This window comes from Ursus americanus, chromosome 14 (genome assembly GCF_024610735.1).
Source record: "Ursus americanus isolate L20-20 chromosome 14, mUrsAme1.1.p, whole genome shotgun sequence".
Lineage (NCBI taxonomy): Eukaryota > Metazoa > Chordata > Mammalia > Carnivora > Ursidae > Ursus > Ursus americanus.
In genome coordinates, this window is record NC_142140.1 from 71,606,006 (window position 1) to 71,624,808 (window position 18,803).

At 62.1% G+C, this 18,803-nt stretch overlaps 1 protein-coding gene across 15 annotated transcripts in view; it reads left to right on the plus strand.

Moving 5' to 3' along the window:
• PEMT (phosphatidylethanolamine N-methyltransferase) overlaps positions 1-18,780 on the plus strand; it is an 84,527-nt gene extending 65,747 nt beyond the window's left edge. For 7 of the 15 annotated variants that reach the window (XM_087867691.1, XM_087867692.1, XM_087867695.1 and 4 more), the window contains 7 exons: positions 1,413-1,528; positions 12,682-12,827; positions 14,968-15,093; positions 15,300-15,411; positions 17,714-17,926; positions 18,161-18,235; positions 18,481-18,780. In XM_087867691.1, coding sequence (XP_087723817.1) covers positions 1,413-1,528; positions 12,682-12,827; positions 14,968-15,093; positions 15,300-15,411; positions 17,714-17,926; positions 18,161-18,235; positions 18,481-18,538 — 846 coding nt within the window. In that variant the 3' untranslated portion in view covers positions 18,539-18,780. Of the gene's footprint in view, positions 1-1,412; positions 1,529-11,023; positions 11,120-12,681; positions 12,828-14,967; positions 15,094-15,299; positions 15,412-17,713; positions 17,927-18,160; positions 18,236-18,480 lie in introns of those variants that run through there. The other 8 variants (XM_045778184.2, XM_045778192.2, XM_045778186.2 and 5 more) reach the window with 5 other exon arrangements.
• The last annotated feature ends 23 nt before the right edge of the window (positions 18,781-18,803 follow it).

Consider the following 18,803-nt stretch of genomic DNA (forward strand, 5'->3'; position numbering starts at 1 on the left):
AACGTGTTTCGAAAACCTTGAATTGGCCACGAGAAGCGTGCAGTCTGTGGCCCTGCCTCCCACCGAGCCACCTGCAGGCCACGGGGTGGAGCACCCGGAGCCCCCTTGAACGCTCAACCCTCCCTTTCTGATTGAGGCCTGAGCTTCCCATGGGGTCAGCAGGCCGCCTGCCTGGAGCCGGACAAAGGGCTTGTTTACCTTCCGGGAGAACTGAGCGGTGGTGTCAACATCAGATCGCAACTGAGGGGAAGGCCCGGGAGCCACCGCACTCTCCTCCTTCCTTCCCGTAAATGCCAGCCTGTACCCTCTCTGCCCAGCCCTCTACCGTCCAGGAAATCTGAGGACAGGCTCAGAGCCGTTTCCTCCAGGGAGAGAGTCAGAGAGTCGGTGGCCTTGGGCCAAATCACCGGTAGACCTGGGGCCGCTAGTCTCTCACTGATGAAGTTCCGGGAAAGGCAGGTTCATTGGGGAAGTGGAGCTGGGCAGCAGGCAGAATCGTGGCTGAGGCCGTAAGGCAAATAGATACCAGCCCCAGTAGCCCCCTGCAGTAATTCTGGGACCACAGAGGGCCGCTGGGGCCTTCGAGACCCTCCATATATTACACACACACATCTATGCATGTTCAGGGCCCAGGTGGGTGACCTGCTCACAGGACCAGAGAGTGGCCACCTTGACTCCCAGCTGCCTCCCCTCCAGCACCACCGGCTGTGTATTTGCCCCCCCACCCCCGGCCTCCACCAGCAGGTGCAGCGGGGCCCCAGCATGGCGGCTTGTGCGTGTGAGGAAGCTGGGCTGGTGGAGACAAACAGCCGTCTGTTCACTGTGCTCTACTGTGAGCTGTTGAAGGATGAGAGTCTAGATAGGGTTAGTGTGAAAAACTGAAATAAGGATCCTGTGGCCAAAATTAAAAACTTGGAAGTCTGTGCCTGGGAGGGCGCTGGGAAAGCAGGGGTGAGGGTGTGGGTTGCCCCTTCTTGGCCTCCCCCTGCCCGGGGCTGAGAGCACCCTGCAGGCGGGATGTAGACCCTGGGTCTGAGCTCTCCCCTTGGCAGCTCCTGTTTCCAGCATCTTCTCCTCTGTACCCTCGCGGTCCAGCATGGCCGTCGGGAGTCCCGTCCGATGCCAGCTTTGCAGCAAGGTTCAGAGGCTGGGTGGAGCTGCTCTGGCTCAGGCATGTCTTCTGAGTTCCGCCGCTCCGTGGGTTTGTTGTGGGCTTCCAGAAGGACCACGCGGTCCACCCGGACAGGACTAGAGGTGCTGCAGTCCCTGGGGGGCTGGGCTGAGAGCCACACGCAGCTGCTCCGTGCAACTCTCCCTCCTTGGCATGGGGACCTGCCTCCCATGCCACGTCGCCCCCGATTCTCCCCAGCGAGCATCTTATGTTACCTTCTTCTCTCTTCCGCGCTGTTTAGGTTGCGAGATGGGAACAGAAAACCCGCAAGCTGAGCAGGGCCTTCCGCTCGCCCTACCTGGCCTGCTACTCCCTGGGTGCCGCCATCTTGCTCCTGAACGTCCTGCGCTCGCACTGGTAAGAACCCCGGCTGGCCGGCCCGATGCAGACGTGTTCCCCGCGGGCAGCCGCGGTGTCTGAAGGGGCGGCCGCGCCGGCAGTGTGAGGGGGTCCACCAAGATGTGGGGGCACTGTGTCTGCACTGGGGAATTCTGCTCTCCGAGGCTTCGTGCCACGGCAAGTCACCCCTTCCCTCTCTGGGCCGTCACTCTACTGTCGGCAGAGGAGTCCTCGTGGCCCCAAGAAGGGGACAGTGCCACGTGCCCAGGGTGCAGGCATGGAGGAGTGGGGTGGACAAGGCCAGGTGGACCCCAGGCTCCCGTCCCCAGTCTCAAGCATGTAGACAAAGCTGCTGCTGGAGTCCCCTCTGGGAAGTGCCAGGGCACAAGGCAGGGGACACTTGGGGACTGGGCCTCACCCAGGCTCAGGCTGTGCCAGCAAGCTGCTCAGCTCATCTCTGGACTTGGTACGTTACCTTCCTGCCAGCCAAGAAGGAGGAGAAAGCAGGCGGACTCCTTCTGGATGACGGAGCGCTGCCCTTGGGCCGTTGGCGAGCGCTCGTGCTCGGACGGGAGGCTCCGCGCCTTGTAGGCTGCAGGCTGCAGATGGGCAGGGAGACCTCTGTCAGAGGTGGCCCAGCCCGGCCTGGCCGTCCCTGAGCCTCAGGTCCCACCTCCTCGGTTACGTGGGAACCACTGTGGGTGGCACGCTAGCTCGTGGACTGAACATGGCCCACGTGCTGCTTTAAAAAACGGAGGCATGGCACAGGCGAATCCCCATCCCTGGCTTGTCGTGACCGATGAGGTGCTCTGGTGGCCCCGGCCCCCACCTGGGAGTGATCACCGGGGAGCCGAGTGGCAGCTGGTCCCCATGTTCTCCTGTGGGCCCCGGCACGTGGAAGCGGCCTCAGTAGATGCCAAGGGCAGGGGTGTGCGTGTTGACTGGACCGTTGTCACTCCCACCCTGAGAGAGCCAGGGCGCCAGCCTTCCCTCTCTGTGTCCGGGACACCGGACACCGTCGCCATACACCCCTGCTGCCTTCCCACCATCGCGGGCTCGGCCTTCCTGGGAGTGAGGAGAGCGAGTGGTCAGGAGGGGCCCCGCCGAGGCCAGCCTCCCCCACGGACATTTGACTCCTGGCCTTTGCTTCTTGGCCTTTCAGGCTGCCTGCCTGTTGTCTCCTCACAGTGACAGACCCAGCCATGTCAGTCGGCTCCGGGTCACCCCCTCCCAAGCCCCTGCAGGGCCCCTGCCCCACCTCTGGTCGTGTCTGGCCTCTCCTCCTGCATTAGGCCTTGGTGTCCGTGGCACCTCCCAGAGCCCCCCTGACTGCCCCGTGTATGCAGAGGCCCAGGGTGACCCCTGCTCCAGCCCAGCTCCTGCAGAGCCCCGAGGCCATTGGTTGGTACAATGAAGGACCCACGTGTCCACCGACCATGAGCCCCAGGGGGTCAGGCTTGTGCCTGTCCTGTGAGCCAGTTGATGGCCAGGGCCAGATGCCGCACGTTGCTCAGAGGCGATCAGTGAGCACTTGGGCTAAATGCAGAGTGGACGGAGCCGGCACTGGGAGCCCAGCTGACCCCTGACCCCGGGGAGAGGAGTCCTAGGGTAGCTCAGAGGCTCCAGCGCAGTCTGAAAGCTGAGGAGCGTGCCAGACATGGAAACAAGTGGCTCACTCCTTGGCCCTGTCCCTGTGTCCCCTGGGCCTCACTCGGACTGTGGTCACGGTGCCAGGGTTACAGTGAGACCTGGCCTTCCATCCTGCTGTGCTCTCCTGCTGGGCGGCGGCTGCCCCGGATGCTGGGGGAGAGGGGCTGGCCCGGAGGGCCTGTGCCTGTCCTGCCCACCGTGGCCCGCCGTGGCCTGCCGTGGCCTCCCAGCCTCAGGGTCCTCAGCTCCCCAGCAGGAGAAGCCCCTCCTGGCAGGGCTGGCACAGGTGGGCCCTCGGCATGGCCCTCCCCCCCAGGGATGGGGGACCTCATTACCCATTTCTCTGGGAGGCTGTCTGGACTTAGCCCTGTACACACTTCCGTCCCTTCTGTGAGCGGGCGCGGGGCGGGCTCGCTTAGCAGAAGTGGGGGAGGCTAGCTCAGAGACAGACCTGGGTCTGTCTGCATCCTGTCACCGAGCAGACTCACGCGTGCGTGCACGACTCTCTTAACCTTTTGTATCTGGACCCTGCCGCTCTTGGCCCTGACCGAAGGGCTTCTGTGAGGTGGGGGGCTGACTCCTTCTCTTGCTCATGCACCCCCCCGTGATCCCTTGGTGTCCCCGGCCGGGCGGGGCACGGGCTGTGGGGTCAGGCCGCACCTGAGATATACGGTAGGAACGAAGGCGCCACGAGGCTCTCAGGGGCAGGGCAGCGAATTCATGCACCAGCTCGGTTTTTCAGTTTGCAGGGGGCTACTCTGAGCTCCTGAGCTAGCCTCCTTCACCGTGCGGCTGAGAGAAACCGCTTGGAGGGGTACGGAAGCCGAGGGAAGGGACAGGGAGGGGTGGGGGTGTGGAGGAAGGTGCCCTCCTAGTGGAGAAGCTGTGCGGGCGGCGGCCAGGCCCCCTTGTCTGCTCTGGTGAAGAGGCCCACATCCCGGCTTGGCTGCTGGGCACCTTTGGGCCCCCTGTGCTGCGTGCTAGCCTTCCTCCGCCACCCCTCGGGGTCCCTCCCTCGATGACTCTGAGAACTCAGCTGGCCGGGAGACCCCACCGGCCTCATTCCTTCTTCCCCAGCCCCCGCCCTGGTCTGCGGCCCAGCCTTTCCAGTTCAATGGATTCTTTTCCCTTTGTTTTCTTCCCCAAGGAGCCTTTTCCCACAGGGCCTGCAGACATTCTCCCCCTTCAGAATGAATGAATGAATGAATCCCTTCCCCTCTCTGTTCTGCTCCCAGCTGGGTGTTGAGCTCGTCAGGGCTTGGCGCACTGTGCCCCCAAGGTCCATCCCCGCTAGCCACCTGCCTTTTTATGTGTCCCGAGCTACGCTAGAACCCCGTATAAGTGGAATTCTGCGGTATTTGTTCCGTTGTGTCTGGTTTATTTCGTTTGGCGTCCTGTCGTCAGGGCTCAACCCTGTTGGAGCACGTGTCAGAATTTACTCGATAATGCTACGTGAAGTGAGCTAGACCCGGGCCTAATCCTGTATGATTCCACTTACATGTGGGATGTAAAAAAAACCCAACTTCTAGAAACACAGAGTAGATCTGCGGTTGCCAGGGCCCGGGAGGGGGTGGGGGTGCGAGAGGCAGGGAGATGTTGGTCAGAGGGCACAGACTTGCAGTTAGAAGGTAAGTTCTGGGGATCCAGTGCACAGCGTGGGGACTGTAGTGAATACTGCCTCTGATACCTGGAAGTTGCTGAGAGAGGAGATCTTGGAAATTCTCGCCACACACACACACACACACACACACACACACACACACACACGCACGCTGACTCTGGGAGGTGATACACAGTAACCAACCTTATTGTGATGCTTTTATACTCTGTATATGCATCAGGTCACCACGTGCCCTCAAACTCACACGAAGTTATATGTCAATGACATCTCAATGAAACGGGGAAAAAATAAAAGCACTTTGAGTTTTTTGTTTTTTAAAGAACGTCCTTCTACAGTTCTGCATTTAACTGTCTGGGGAACCGCCGTACCGTCTCCCACAGCCGCCGCACCATTTCACCTTCCCGTCCGCGGTGCGCAGGCCTCCCGTTTCTCCACATCCTTCCAGGGCTCGCTGTTACTTTTTTTTTTTTTTTTTTTTTGAGGCCGGGGTGCACGGGCAGACGGAGAGGGAGAGAGAGAATCCCAAGCTCAGCGTGGAGCCCGATGCGGGGCTCGATCTCGGAACCCTGAGATGATGACCCGAGCCGAAATCAAGAGTCAGACCCTCCCCCGCCTGAGCCCCCAGGCTCACGTTATTATTTTGGTGATGGCCGTCCTTAAGGGTGTGAACTGTTCGGATTGGCGTTCCCCTGAGCACTTCCTTCTTCATGTGCTCACCGGCCACCTCTCTCCCTTTGAGAAATGTCTGTTCAAGTCCTTTGCTCATTTTCTCAGCAGGTTGGTGCTTTGTCGCTGTTGAATTGTACAAATGGTTGCATTTTAAATGGTTCTATGAGCTCCTACATGACCTACCAGGTGTTGCCTCTCAGGCTTCAAAGCTGAAAATATTTATTCTCCGGCCTTTTGAGAAAAAGTTTGTCAACCCCTGGACTAGTTGGTGGCTGAGGTCCCTTCTAGCTCACGCAGATGCATAATTTTATGATTTTCCATATCGGGTGTCAGCAAACTTTTTTTGTAAGGGCCAGAAAGTCAGTGTTTTTGACTCTGAGGCCCACATAATCTCCGCTGTGACTCCCAGAGACAGCACGTCAGCGCTAGAGAAATGCACGTGCTTGAGTTCCAATAAAACGGAATTTACGAGAACAGTCCGCTGGGCCACATCGGCCCAGGCTGTGGTTCGCCCCCCCCCGCCCCCCCCCCTCGCGCTCCGTGAAAGGAAAGTCCCACTCCTGCCTTTGGATATGCAGGCCCACCTGGCGGGTGCCGTCCGGGACCCTGGGATGGAGTGCGTGTCACGGCAGCCTGGGGAAGGGGCAGGTGCCCTGGGCAGCCTCTGCTCTGCTCCCGATGTGCGGGCCTGGAGCAGGTCGCTCGGGCTCTCTCGGTCTCCTGGTCCTCTCCCAGGAGGCAGTCATCCATGCTCACTGACTGGCTCCTCACAGAGTGTGTGGCCACGCAGGGGATCCCAGGCTGAGCAGCGGTGGCCCTGCCCTGGGCACCGTCCTATAGCAACGTGGATGGGGCGGTGACGTGGTCAGACCTCCAGCTCCACTCGGGAGCCAGTAGGAAGTGGGTAAAGGAGGGACCACTCTGCTTGGATGCCAGCAGGAGGCAAAATGCTCCAGGCCCCAGGGCCCTGGGCCCCTGATGGGGGCGCCTCCTTCCTCCATGCCCCCAGCCCAGCACTGTGGGTTCCTAGGAGACCAAGGGGACAGGCGCCCTGGCAGCCCAGCTGCAGACCTGCATACACCAGCAAAGAGCTCCCTGGCTCATTCTTGCGTCCGGTGCCCCGGGAGAGCTGGGAAGAAGTCCGCTCATGCCCAGCTTCTTAGAGTTCATAGTTCCTCGGCTCTTCCTCCTCCCTGGCCCCTCGGTATTACCATTGGCCTGGCCCGGGGTCTGCCTTCCAGCCCATGACTTTTCTCCTGGTTGGACCGGCCACCCCAGGAAGCTTCTGCCAGGAGACGGAACATAATTGCGGGCAGGACTGTTTGCTCTGCTCTCCTTCCTGGTCGGCGGGCACTTTCCCTCCCCCCCGTCTTTTCCCACTTGTCCTTCCCTCTGACGCATCGAGTGATGGCAGGTGCGTGGGGCTTCCAGAAGAGGCTTGTGAGAATCCTGCCTGTAGCCCTCTGCACCCCCCCATATTTCTCACACGTGCCTTCATTTGATTCCTGGAGGTGTGTTTTCTTTTTCTTTTGTGGTAAAATACACATAACGGGAAATTCACCGTTTAGCCATTTCAGAGTGTACAGGTCAGTGACAGAACACTTGTAATGTTGTGCATCCCCTTTTGTCTAATTCCAGAACTTTTTTACAGATCACGGGCCTGTTAGAGCCCTGAGCAGGGGTGTCAAGGGACCGCTGGGCAGCGCGTCTGCCACGCACGAAGCCAGGGCCCCGCAAATGGGGTGGATGGGGACAGTTCGCTGCCAAGGAGGGTTGTCAGAAGGGGCAGTGAGAGCCCGGCCAGAAAATGGGGGGCTCCCCCAGGCTCGGGGAGTGTGGGAGGGCTCTGATCCTCGTTGCGGTAGGCCCTCCGCGGCCGGTGCCTGCAGTGCTCCAAGGCATGTGGTCCTCCCCACAGCGTGGGGCTTGGCTTCTTCTAGTCCAGCGGGAGAAAGTCCCTCTGACTTCTCTCTGACCTCCAGACCCTCTTGGAAAGGTTCCTCCACTCCATCCCCCTGGCCAGCGTAAATCTCTTTTTCCTTGAACTGTAATTACGTCTGGAAATGCCCTCACCTGTGTTGGTGGTGCAGCCCACACCCAGGGGGAGGGATTCTGCGGGCCTGCGCTCCGGAGCCCCGTGGAGGTCCGCCTGCCCCGTGGTGGAAGGGAGTTCCAGGCGGAGGGGGCAGGAGGCATGGGTGGGGTCAGCCTTAACTCCACAGGTCCTGCGGACGTTGGGGGTTTGCCTCGGGGAAGGGCCTCGGTTAGAGGTGGGATCTGCACTGGAGGTGCTCCAGGAGGGGGAGGCTGGCGTAGGAGGCAGGTGGAGGCCGAGGCCAGAGCCAGGGAGCAGCCAGAGGTCCATGCAGACTTAGAATCTGGAGATTGGGCAACTGATTGATGTGGGAATGAGGGGGTCCCCTCAGGCACCTTTTACCCCTCGAAGCCTAGAGTTCTGTGTATCCTGCTTGGGCCCGTGAACTGTGGGCGGGGCCTGTGTTGGGACCTTTGGAGGCAGAGGCCTGAAGCCCCTCAGTGCAGGCAGGACAGGTGGGGGCAGATGGAGAACTGGCTGCCTGACCAGAGAGGGGGTCAGGCAACCTGGGAGAGGCTACTCTGAGGCAAAAGGGGCCTGGCTGTGGGATTTCAGGTAGGCGGGGGTGGGGGGTGGAGAAGACACAACCCTGTGTGTCAACAGATGTTGGGGTCAGGGCCCAGGTAGAGGGGGTCTTCCCCTCCAGAGCAGTTGGGGCCAAGGACTTCCAGCTGGGAAGGCAGACATAGGACCCTGCCCACCCACCTCCCCACACTGACGCCCGCGAAGAGGCTGGTTATCAGCCAGGGCTCCTCTCCTGCCCCACCCCCACCCCACCTGTTTCCTTATTCGCAAGATAAGACGGACCCTCTCTTGACTGTGATGGGTTTTGGAAACACTTTGAAAAGGTGATGCGTTCATTCAACGTACAGCCTCCGAGCCCTAAATTCTCATTGCTGGACGAATTTATAGGGGGTTGCATAGGTGAACATTTTTGTTTTGTTCTGTTTTAGGACACATAGGTCTATTTAAATATAGACTAGGGAAAAATAAGCCAATCCCCAGAGACCCATGTTCATGGACAGTTTGCGTGGTATGGAACCACGAGGTGTGTGCTAACCTAAGCCCGAGAGGTAGACTGTAAAGCAAATGCCACTCAGATTTGCCTGGACGGCTGGGGAGGATGCCCTCGAGGGAGCAAAGTTTGTCACTGCCGGTCCGTCGCAGACAGACGCAGGAACAGGCCTCTCTCAGGGCTGTGGGCACCACGTGTGGCCGAGCCGGCTGCCTGGCATGTGGCCGGGACACAGCGGGCTGTGACACCCTCTCCTCGCCTCCACCGCGGATTCCCGGATTTCAGGGGAGCAGAGTGCAGACATCCTCAAGTCACACTGGTGACCGAAAGCTCAATCCCAGTTTTAAAAATAGAACCCGAGACAAATGGACGCGTCTCTCCTCTCCCACCCCTAGTGCGGAATCTTTCCAAAGGAAATTGCCTCCTGTTACTTCATTCTATTACGGAGAGCGTGGCTCACAGAGCCACTCATCCCTCCATTAATTTTCTGTGGGGAATGGACTGTGCCTTCCTGGCTTAATGCAGGAGCAAGAACACCACAGATCACCTGATTGGGGCCGGGCCCTGCCATTCCAGGAACCCTGACGCCTGTGGGTGTCTGAACAGAACCCCCGGGAGGGGCCTTGCCTGCTCTCTCTGCTGACCCCAGACAGCGGCCCCATAGTGCTTTGTGGGGAGTGGGTGCTGAAGGAGTTGGGAAAGTGCTTCCCCTTGGGCCTCTCCCTTCCTTGTTCCCAAAGGCGAAGGAATAGAAAGGGAGGCGCAGGTGGATGGAGGCCCGGGTCCAGTCTGGGGCTGCGCCCCGGCCACTTCAGGGCCTTCTCCTCCTCATCGCTGGCCCCTGATCTGCCCTTTCTTAGGAATCTCCATCTGCTTCCAACCAGATGGCTCTAAGTGCGAGGCCGTCCCCCTGGGAAGCTGCTTCCGGCCAGCACGCCAGAGGTCAGAGGCAGAACTTTCCATTTTCATCTGCGCCGTGCTGTGCGCACTCAGGGTCAGCGACTTGCGTGCTTCTTGGATGATGCGAGTGAATTCTGGCGGAGCGTGACCCTGAGGCCGGGTTCTCTGGAACCCTGTATCTGGGCCCGTCAGGGGTGTGGCTGGGCTGGGCGCCCCGGCCCCGGGGCACTGGCCCCACTGCTGCCGCCGCTGACGCTCTCTCACTCTGCACCCCTGCGGCAGTGACTTCCCACTCACCAAGCGCAGGGGCCAAACGACCCCAGGGCGAGGTCTCTGCCTCGGGCTGCTTGCACCCCCAGCCCCTGTGCTGGGCTCTGTCCCCAGCCTTTGCCGGGGCTGTTCCTCTTTCTGGAATGCTCTCCCTGCCCATGCCCTTCTCCTGGGGACTGTCTTCATCAGATCTCAGCGTAAGCCTGGCCGTGGCCTTCTGGGCTCCCTGTCCCGTGTGGCCGTCCTGTGGCACGCCATGCTTCATCACACGGTGTCACCCTGCCTTCACACCTCTGTCCTTCCCGCTGTCCACAAGCCCCATGGGCAGAGCGTGACGCGTTTCGAGCTTCCAGAGTGGGTGCAGCCATCGGCTGCGGCTCTGCACAGAGAGACGAGGGGTTACCGTCACTGTCATACAGAGGCAGAAACCAAGGCTCCGGGCAGCCAAGACTGTCTGAACATCGATGCGGCTCTTCTGCCAGGAGCCTTCAGTGGGCTGCCTTGAGGGCCCCCAGAGCACTCGAGGCAGACGGGTATGCTGAGCTGGCCAGAGGGTCCCCGCCGTGCCTCATTTCCCTAGATTTGGGGGCCAGGGGTCAGCCCAGGCAGGGAGGAGCGGATACCAGCGCTATGTTGAGGGAGGGAGAGCCCAAGAGCCGGGCAGGGGGCAGGTACCCTAGTCTCCAAGAGCACGGCGGCCTGAGCCCCATCCCCACCCACCCCTCTTTGCGGATACATAGACATTCTCTGCTGGGTGGTCAGTGGTTGCCAAGGAGCCAGGGGCCTGCAGGTGAGCCCCGCTCTGGGTGGGGCAGCGAGCCTTGCTGGGGCCACACCCTCCTGCAGACAGCAGAGGGGGAGGGTGCCGAGGCCGGGTGCTGGAGCTCCCTGCTCCGGGGCCTAGCTGCTGGGTCTGCGCAGTTGAAGGTGTGCCCGGCTCACAGGGGCCGGTGGTTTACCAGAAGGTCAGGTGAGGGCAGAGAGGGGTGGGGCAGGGGTGTGGTGAGCACGTACGACAGCAGGGTGTGCGTGACCCTGAGCCTGTGCCAGCAGCTCAGGCCGGCTCTGCAGGGTGGCCCTGAGCCCGGGCAGCAGGAAGGCTGAGGGAGGGCATTGGTGGGCGGAGAGCCGGGGGTGTGGGCAGCATGACCGGTGGCCGGCTGTGCCTTGACATATGTGCTGCAGCTGGTCGGGTCACCATGCCGGCCTCTGCCCACATGTGGGGAGTAAGGCCGTGGATGGGGGGGCTGCTTTCGCTCCAGCTGACGGATATCTGGTATAACCCCTCCCTCCTGGCGTGTGCCCGATGCCGGGGAGATACTCGAGGGAGGAGAAGCAGCCTCTGTTCTCCCAGAGCTGAAAGTAGTTGCGGAAGAACGTTGCGGGGAGGTGGTTTTTAGCTCTATATCAGGATGGTTTTACAACAATTTGAATTTGCCGGTGGAATGGATGAGTGAGGGTGGTGAACGTGTTCTGCTTGAAAGAGCCTTGTAAATAGAGGTGCTTTGTGGCGGATGGATGGATAGAAACAGGATAGCTGATGGAGGGATGCATGGGTGCATGGATGGATGGGTGAGTAGATTGGTAGGTTGATGGATGGAACGATGGGTGGAAGGATGGACACATAGGGGTTAGGACAATGGGTGGGTACGTGGACGGATGGAGGGATGGATGGAGGATGGACAGATGGGTGGGTGGACGGGTGGATGATGGAAGGATGGACGGGTGGATGATGGAAGGATGGACGGATGGATGGATAGAGGATAGACTGATGGGTGGGTGGATGGGTGGACAGATGGATGGATGGATGGATGGAAGGATGGATGGATGGAAGGATGGATGGATAGAGGATAGACTGATGGCTGGCCGGATGGTTAGAGGCTAGACAGGCGGATGGCTGTGCCGGTGGGTGGGTAGACAGTGAGCTGCCCTGCTAAGAGGTACCTGGTACAGAGTGAGTGCAAGCAGTTTCCCAGGCTAGACAGGAGAGCTCCATGTCTCTTCTGAGTGTTACGATCGTGGGGGGTGGGGAGTGCACGTTAGGGGTAGCCCCATGCACTTGCTCTCACGTACATCCTTTCCTTTGCGTGTGTCCCCCCAGTGCCAGCCCCCCGCTGGCGAGGCAGCACTCGAACATGCTCCTGTGTACTAGCACGAGCCCAGCCGCTTTGCCCCGCCTGCAGCAGGCCTTCCCTCTGCAGTAGCCACTTGGAGAACCTGGGCCTCCAAGCCCACGAGCGTGGTCACTTGCCGTTTAACAAGGCCTTCAATGGCTCGGCCCCAAAAGGAGCTTGCTGGGGCCATTTTGGAGGTGGGGGGAAGACATAGGGGGCCTCTGAGGGGCCACCTGGGATGTGGCCAGCCCTCTACAGGGACTGTGGAGGCCGTGGAAGGGGTGGGCGTGCCCCGGGCTTCCGGGGGGCACCGCATCTGCCGGGGGTCTGGGATGCCGGCAGCACGTGAGGCATACGCCAAGTGCAGGGCCTCACGGCGCAGCCAGGACCATGCGTCTGTCCATTTTGGAGCCACATTTTTCTCTGATGTCCCGGTTCTACCTGGACAGGAGTCAGTTTGCAAACGGGGGGGCCCTGCATGGATCTGGCCCGCGGGCACGCGGAGTCTAACGCGGTTGTCGTTCTTGCCTGTTTCTCATAATTAGGAGATTTTAAATACAAGTCATGATTTTTGGCTTCTCGGAAACTGAAAACTCATTGCGGTCACTTCCCTGGTGGCAGCAGGGGCTGGGGCTGCACGGCAGCCCCCCTCGAGCAGGTCCCCTGCGCCCCACCTGCAGCTGCCTTCCCTCGTTGGCAGTCACCTGCCTGGCCCCAGCAGACACTGAGTTTGAGAGCCCTGGACTGGCTGTTCTGGGGGTCGCCCGGGGGACAGAGGGTGGGAAGGGCAGGGCGGCCCCTCTCCGTGGCAGTGATCTCCTGACCCGCTTCACGCAGCTTCACGCAGGCCATGCTGAGCCAGCCCAAGATGGAGAGTCTGGATAACCCCACGGCCTACCGCACGGGCCTCGCGCTGCTGGGAGTGGGCAGCGCGTTTGTGATCTCCAGCTTCCTCGCACTGGGCTTCACCGGGACCTTCCTAGGTAAGACCCCGAGGGAGCCGGGGGGCCCTGAGCACACGCACTCTGGGTCCGGGGGGAGCAGGGGCTGGGTGGCTGCCTGCCCTGCCATCTGTGACATCTTCATGGGGAGCCCTGGGGGACCCGGCTGCCTCGTTGCTCTGAGGCTCCGGGCGCTTCCCCCCTCCAGGCCTCTGCCAGTCCGTGGTTAGCCTGGGAAGCAGGGCTCGCCTGTCTCATCCAGCCGGTTGGCTGCCAGGCCAGGTGGGATTGCCATGTGCTGCGTTTGGGCCACAAGCCAGGGCTGGTGCGGGTCTGCATTGGGTGGGGGTACGGGGACGCTGTCCCTGCTCTGCGTTCCCCACTGCCTATGGCTGAGGGGCTTTCGGGCTGGGAGCCCCGGGATGCCTGGGCTGGAGGTCCTCATGACATCAGCAACTTCTAGCAACTTGGAAGCCCAAGAAGGAACGCAGCTGGGGGAGGCTGCAAGAGCAAGGCAGCGTTGGGGACAAGGACAGAAAGGAGGAGGCGGCCCACAGAAGGAGCCCAGCAGGCCAGTGGCACGTGGGAGGTGCCCACCCCTCTGATGGGCTGGATCAGGGGCTCCTGGGTCCTGCCCACTCTCAGCCCCCAGCAAACTTCGCAGACCTGGCCTCAATTTCCTCTGGCACCCAGGGCAGTCCCCGCGCCTTCCCCGTCCGCCTGGGGGCCTCTCTGTCCGAAGTCGCTTGGGGCGAGGGGTACCGCAGGCTGCAGCAGGGAGCGGGGAGCGGGCAGGTGGGAGCTCTGAAGGCGCTGTGTTCACAGGCAGAGGAGACATGAGGGAGCAGCGCGTGCAGGGGTGGGGGGGGGGCGCGTTCTGAGCTGGGCCTGTCGCCCACCTGCAGCAGCGGGGCCCCCAGGCGGGTTACGCCTCATGCTCAGGCCAGAGCTTTAGGGTGCCCAGTGCTCGGAGAGGGGCAGCAGACGGGAAGGTGGGAAGAGATGTTGGGAGCTCCTGGGTCTGCCTGGTGGGAGTGGGGCACTGGGGCGGGCGGGAAGGAGGCCCCGGGAGCAAACAGCAAGCTCCAGGGCGGGATGGTGGGCAGGTGGGCCAGTCCAGAGGTCAGGTGGGGGCCACATCACACGTGTCCCTGAAGGCCAGGCACGGCCTGAGGCTTCACTCCTGCGGAGGTGGGGGCCACAGGAGGCCTGGAAAGATCTCCTCCCAGCAATGAGGAGGTTGGACGGGGGTGGGGGGGGTCCTGGGGGAGGGGCAGGGTGGAGGAGTGGATCGCAGTGTCTGTCGCGCAGAGTGGGGGCCCGGGGCCACGGAGGGAGGAGGGGCACGGTCCTGTCCGCCTCGGGTCCTCTGAAGACCAGGCGTGAATAGCCCAGCAGCATGCAGGCGCGCCACCCGTGTGGGCAGAGAGCGGGGAAGGGGCCGTTGGGGGGAGAATGGCCTAGAGGAGCCAGTCAGGGTGGGTGGCTGGTGGGAAGGAGCTGGAAAATCCCAGTCACCAGAGCCCAGCTGCCCCCAGGAGAAGTGGCCGAGAAAGGCCACGGGGCTCTGAATGTAGGGCAGGCAGCCGTGTTCCTCCTGTGAGTCAGCCCCAAAGCGGGTTTCTGTGCCATCCACCTCCGGGCCCATGGCCCCTTTCCTGCCTCCTGGGGAGAAAGCCTTCCGCAGCCCCTCTGGCGGCTCCTGTGCCCCACGCACCCTTTGTCCCCAGACAAGGACTCCTCCCACCTGCGGCTGCCCTACTTCTGTCTCAGATGAAGCTCTGAGGCACTCGTGGGGAGAGGAGGCTGGGGGACGCACGGAGCCCATGGCCATGCGGGCTGCCGGTGGGCCTGTGCCAGGCACGGTGTCTGTGCCTCTGTGCCCCTGAGAGTGGCCTCGAGGGGAGGCCTGGATGACGGACCTGTCTGGGGTCGGCCGTCTGATGGTCATGCTCTCCGCTGTGACCAGCTGCTCTGGGCTGGTTGTGGCCGTCATCCCAGCGCTGACCTCCTGTGTGGGTGGCGGTCTGGGGTGGAGGAGCAGAACAGGCCCCCTCGTTTCCCCCCGGGGTGGGAGGCGCTCACCCAGGCCACATGTTGGGTGAGAAGGGAGGATCTAGGGGTGGAAAGAGTGGGGAGCAGGCAGGCCTGCTTTCAGTCGTGGAAGAAGGGTCTCTTTCAGGAGGTGACGTGAGCCAAGGGAGAAGTGCCAAAGGAAGAAAGCTGCTGGCTGAGCAGAGAGCAGGGAAGGTGTCCCAAGCAGAAGGAACAGCATGTGCAAAGGCAGAGGAGAGGAGAGGAGCAGATGGTGGGTGGGAAGGCCCTCTGAGGCGTCTGTGTGCCTATGGCCTGAGTGAACCCACCCCCCGGGGTGTCCCTTGACGTGGTTAAGGCTGCTCCCCGGCTGGCCTGGAGCCTGCCGGAGGGCAGATCTCGTGGTGCCCACCCCGGTGTGTGGCCAGGAACGGTGTGGCCAGGCTGTGAGCCTCCGGTCCTGCCCCACCTTGTCCACAGGCGATTACTTCGGGATCCTCAAGGAGGCAAGAGTGACCACGTTCCCATTCAACGTCCTGGACAACCCCATGTACTGGGGCAGCACGGCCAATTACCTGGGCTGGGCCGTCATGTGAGTATCGGGCCTGCCGTGCGGGCTGGCGCCTGCGGTCGAGGGGGCAGCCTTCTGTCCTTCGCGCGGCCGCGGAAACAAACCACGTCCTAGAGCAGGGGGTCAGCCAGCTTTCTCTCGAAGGGCCGGAGAGGCGAGGCTCCCAGGCCACAGGTGGGGCTCCGCAGCTCACAAGCAGCCGTGAGACCGTGGGTGAAGGAGTGACTGCAGCCGGAGCCAGCCACGCTTCATTTATGGACACAGAAATTTGCATTTCATATACTTTTCATGTGTCATGTCATCATACTCTAGTCCTTTTTTTTTTAAACCACTTAAAAATGTAAAAAGCATTCCTGGCCTGCAGACCATAAGCTGCCAACAGTGCACTTGAACGCGAGGGCGGGTAGGCCCCCAGCGCTTCCAGGGCTCACGCTGTCTGGAGGCGTCGGGCGAGGAGCCGGCATCGGGAGCGCTGTGGGCTCTGGCGTTCTAACCATGCGCCCTGCGGAGCCCTTCCCGTTTGGCCGCTGTCCGTGTGAGGGCTCCTTCCATAGGCAGGTGTTTTGTAGAAAGTGTTCTGCTTTTATTGAACACTCCAAACCACATCCCTAGAACGTCACAGGTGCTCCCAGACACCAGGAAGGTTATGGGACATAAAGGAGTGAATCTCGAATGGTGGAATGTCAGGAGCGTGGTATTTTCTTGAAAGCCCCACCTTTCGGGGCAGCCCAGATCCGAGCGCTGGGCTATGAGTGCAAGGAGCTAGAGGGTCTGTGGGTCTGGCTGGGACCTCTCGCCCTGCCCCAGTCCCACCTCCAGACCAGACAGTCCCCTCGCCTGGACTTGGGCAGTGGGATCCCAGGGGGAAGGTTCCACGCCCCTCAATTCACCCACTCCACAGAGCATCTTCCCAGGGCCCACCCTGCAGCTTCTTGATTCTTCCTGCTGACCTCCTTTCCCTACCCCCTGCCAGCACACCCACTGTTCTCTCCCATTTCCACCCCCATTTGGTCTTTCCAAACCCAACTTGAGTGTCTCCTCCTCCAGGAAGCCCTCCCTGACCCTTGGCTCCCCACCCCCCGACACACAGGTGCCTCCTCTGTGCTCAGATGGGGCCGCCAAAGGCAGAGCTCACATGTGGGTCCCCTCCGTGCCCCAGTGGGCTGCCTGGTGCCCAGGAGTGAGGAGTCACCTCTGCCTCAGGGCTGTCAGGCCATGGCTCTCAGGAACATGGGGCCCTAGGGAGGCCTGGACTCTCAGAGGCCCCCTCAGGAGGACATCAGCCACACGGTGATGAGAGAGGGCCTCCTCTGTGGCTCAGGACGTGGCCCAGCGTCTGAGAGCTCATTAGAGATGGGCCATCACCTGGGCTGCAAGACGCTGTCTTCCACTAGGGGCCCCACGGATGGGGCTTCCCGGAGCAACCGGGCATGCAGGAGCCCTGGTGGGCCTGGGTGGCAGGATTCCTGGGGGCACGAGGCACCGGGGCCTCCCGCTCTGTCCAGGTCTCACCTTCCCAGCTCCCTAGCCCGAGTGGGACACCCTGTCCCCAGGGTGTGCAGCCAGTTCCCTAGGCCCAGCCCTGCCACCATGTCGGGCTCAGGGCCAGGCTTGTGGGTCTGTCGGGACCTCGGTCTCCCCATCTGCAGGAGGAGACGATCCTTTCCACACGGGGTCATTAGGGTGTCAAGGTCAAGAGTGTGACAGCACTGGGCAAGGGGGGAAGTTTCATGTGGGTGGAATGGAGAGGGGGTGCCAGCTTGGCTCACGGTCCAGGGCCCGGTGTGGGGGCTGTCCCAGGGGTCGGTCTTCGCGACACTGTGGTTGCAGAGCCCTGGCCCCTGGCGCTGTCCGCCTGAGCTGCCTGCTGGCCAGTCTGCCTGGGTGGGAGTCCGGCCTGCTGCCCACCTCCACCCCAGCTCCTGCGGTGCCTGACTCGTGAGTGGGGAGGCTCTGCTCACCCTAGAAAACCAAACCAGGCCCAGTGAGTAAAGCCCCAGGAGGGCAGATTTCATTCCCGCCCCAGAAGGGTCTCTGTTTGGTGTTGGCACGTCCACCCGGCCGTGGCGAGCGGCGGGCAGCCCACGCTGCCCCGGGGGATGGTTCTAACAGAGTCCACAGAATGGGCGTCGGTCTTTGCTGTCCCTGCTGGGGTGCCCAGACGGACAGACAGAGACAGTGTGAGGTCCTGGACGAAGGAGCGTGGACGGGGTAGAGGGTCCCTTCACGGTGCACACATGTCCTGGGGCCCGTGTTCCCAGCCAGCTCGGGGACGCTGTGCGGCCCCACGAGCCAGTTCCCCTCTCTCCTCCCGGCCATCCAGATGCTGCAGCCCAGCCCCGTGGAGCCTCGGGGATCCGAGGGAGCTAGAAAAGGTGGGACCAGCTGATGGCAGATGCCTCCCGGCTCTTCCGGCAGAGAGCCCACGAAGGGCCCACTGGATACTCCACATGCCTTTGGGGGGCACTGGACCCATTTCTAGAAAACAGCCTAAGGACACTGTCCGTGGAGGGCAGGTCCCCTGCAACATCGTCCTGTGAGAAAAGGACCCGCTTGGCCACTCGGGCGATTCTTTCCTTCCTGATTTCTTCCCCGCCGTGGGACGTGAGGGGGCTGGGGACGTGAGAAAGGGAGTGTGGGCCCCCCTTTGAGGACTGAGCCAGCACGGACAGGTGGTCAGCGAGCGGTCAGCGGGTCAGGACCCGGATGGCGGGGTCCCTGATCCGAGGGACAAGGCCGGGCTCGGGACCTGACGGCATCTTCTCTGCAGGCACGCCAGCCCCACCGGCCTGCTGCTGACCGCGGTTGTGGCTCTTGTCTACAAGGTCGCCGTCCTGTACGAGGAGTGAGTAGACACCTGTCACAGCGCTGAGCGGGACTGGGCTGCCCGTCACCACCCGAGCGGCCCACAGGAAGCTTACAGCCGGCCCAGCGGGGCCTGGGGGGCCGGGCAGGCGGTGCCGAGACGTCCCGGGCCTCCTGCCCCACGCAGACACCCCCTTCTGTCCACGCTCCCGCAGGGGGGCACGGCCTGGGGCGGCGGCATCACCCCCGAGACCTGCTGACCGGAGCCTCTCCCCCTGCCCGCAGGCCCTTCACCGCTCAGATCTACCAGCAGAAAGCCTCCCCGTCGCACAAGAGGAGCTGACCGGGCCTGCGGCCACCGCGTTGAGCACCCGCCGCCTCCGGCCCACCCCGAGTGCCGAGCCCTGCAGTGGGGAGAAGGGCCCCGGCCGCCACTCGGTGTTCGTGCCCGGCGAGGGCCACTCCAGTGCCTTGGAAACCTCTACCTTGGGGGCCCTGGACATGCTGCTGTCTGGCCACCGAGCCCCCCGCCCTGCCGACCCCAGTACGTCCTGACTCACCAATAAAGGCACCCTGACGCCAGCATCCCATACAGCTCTCTGTCTGGC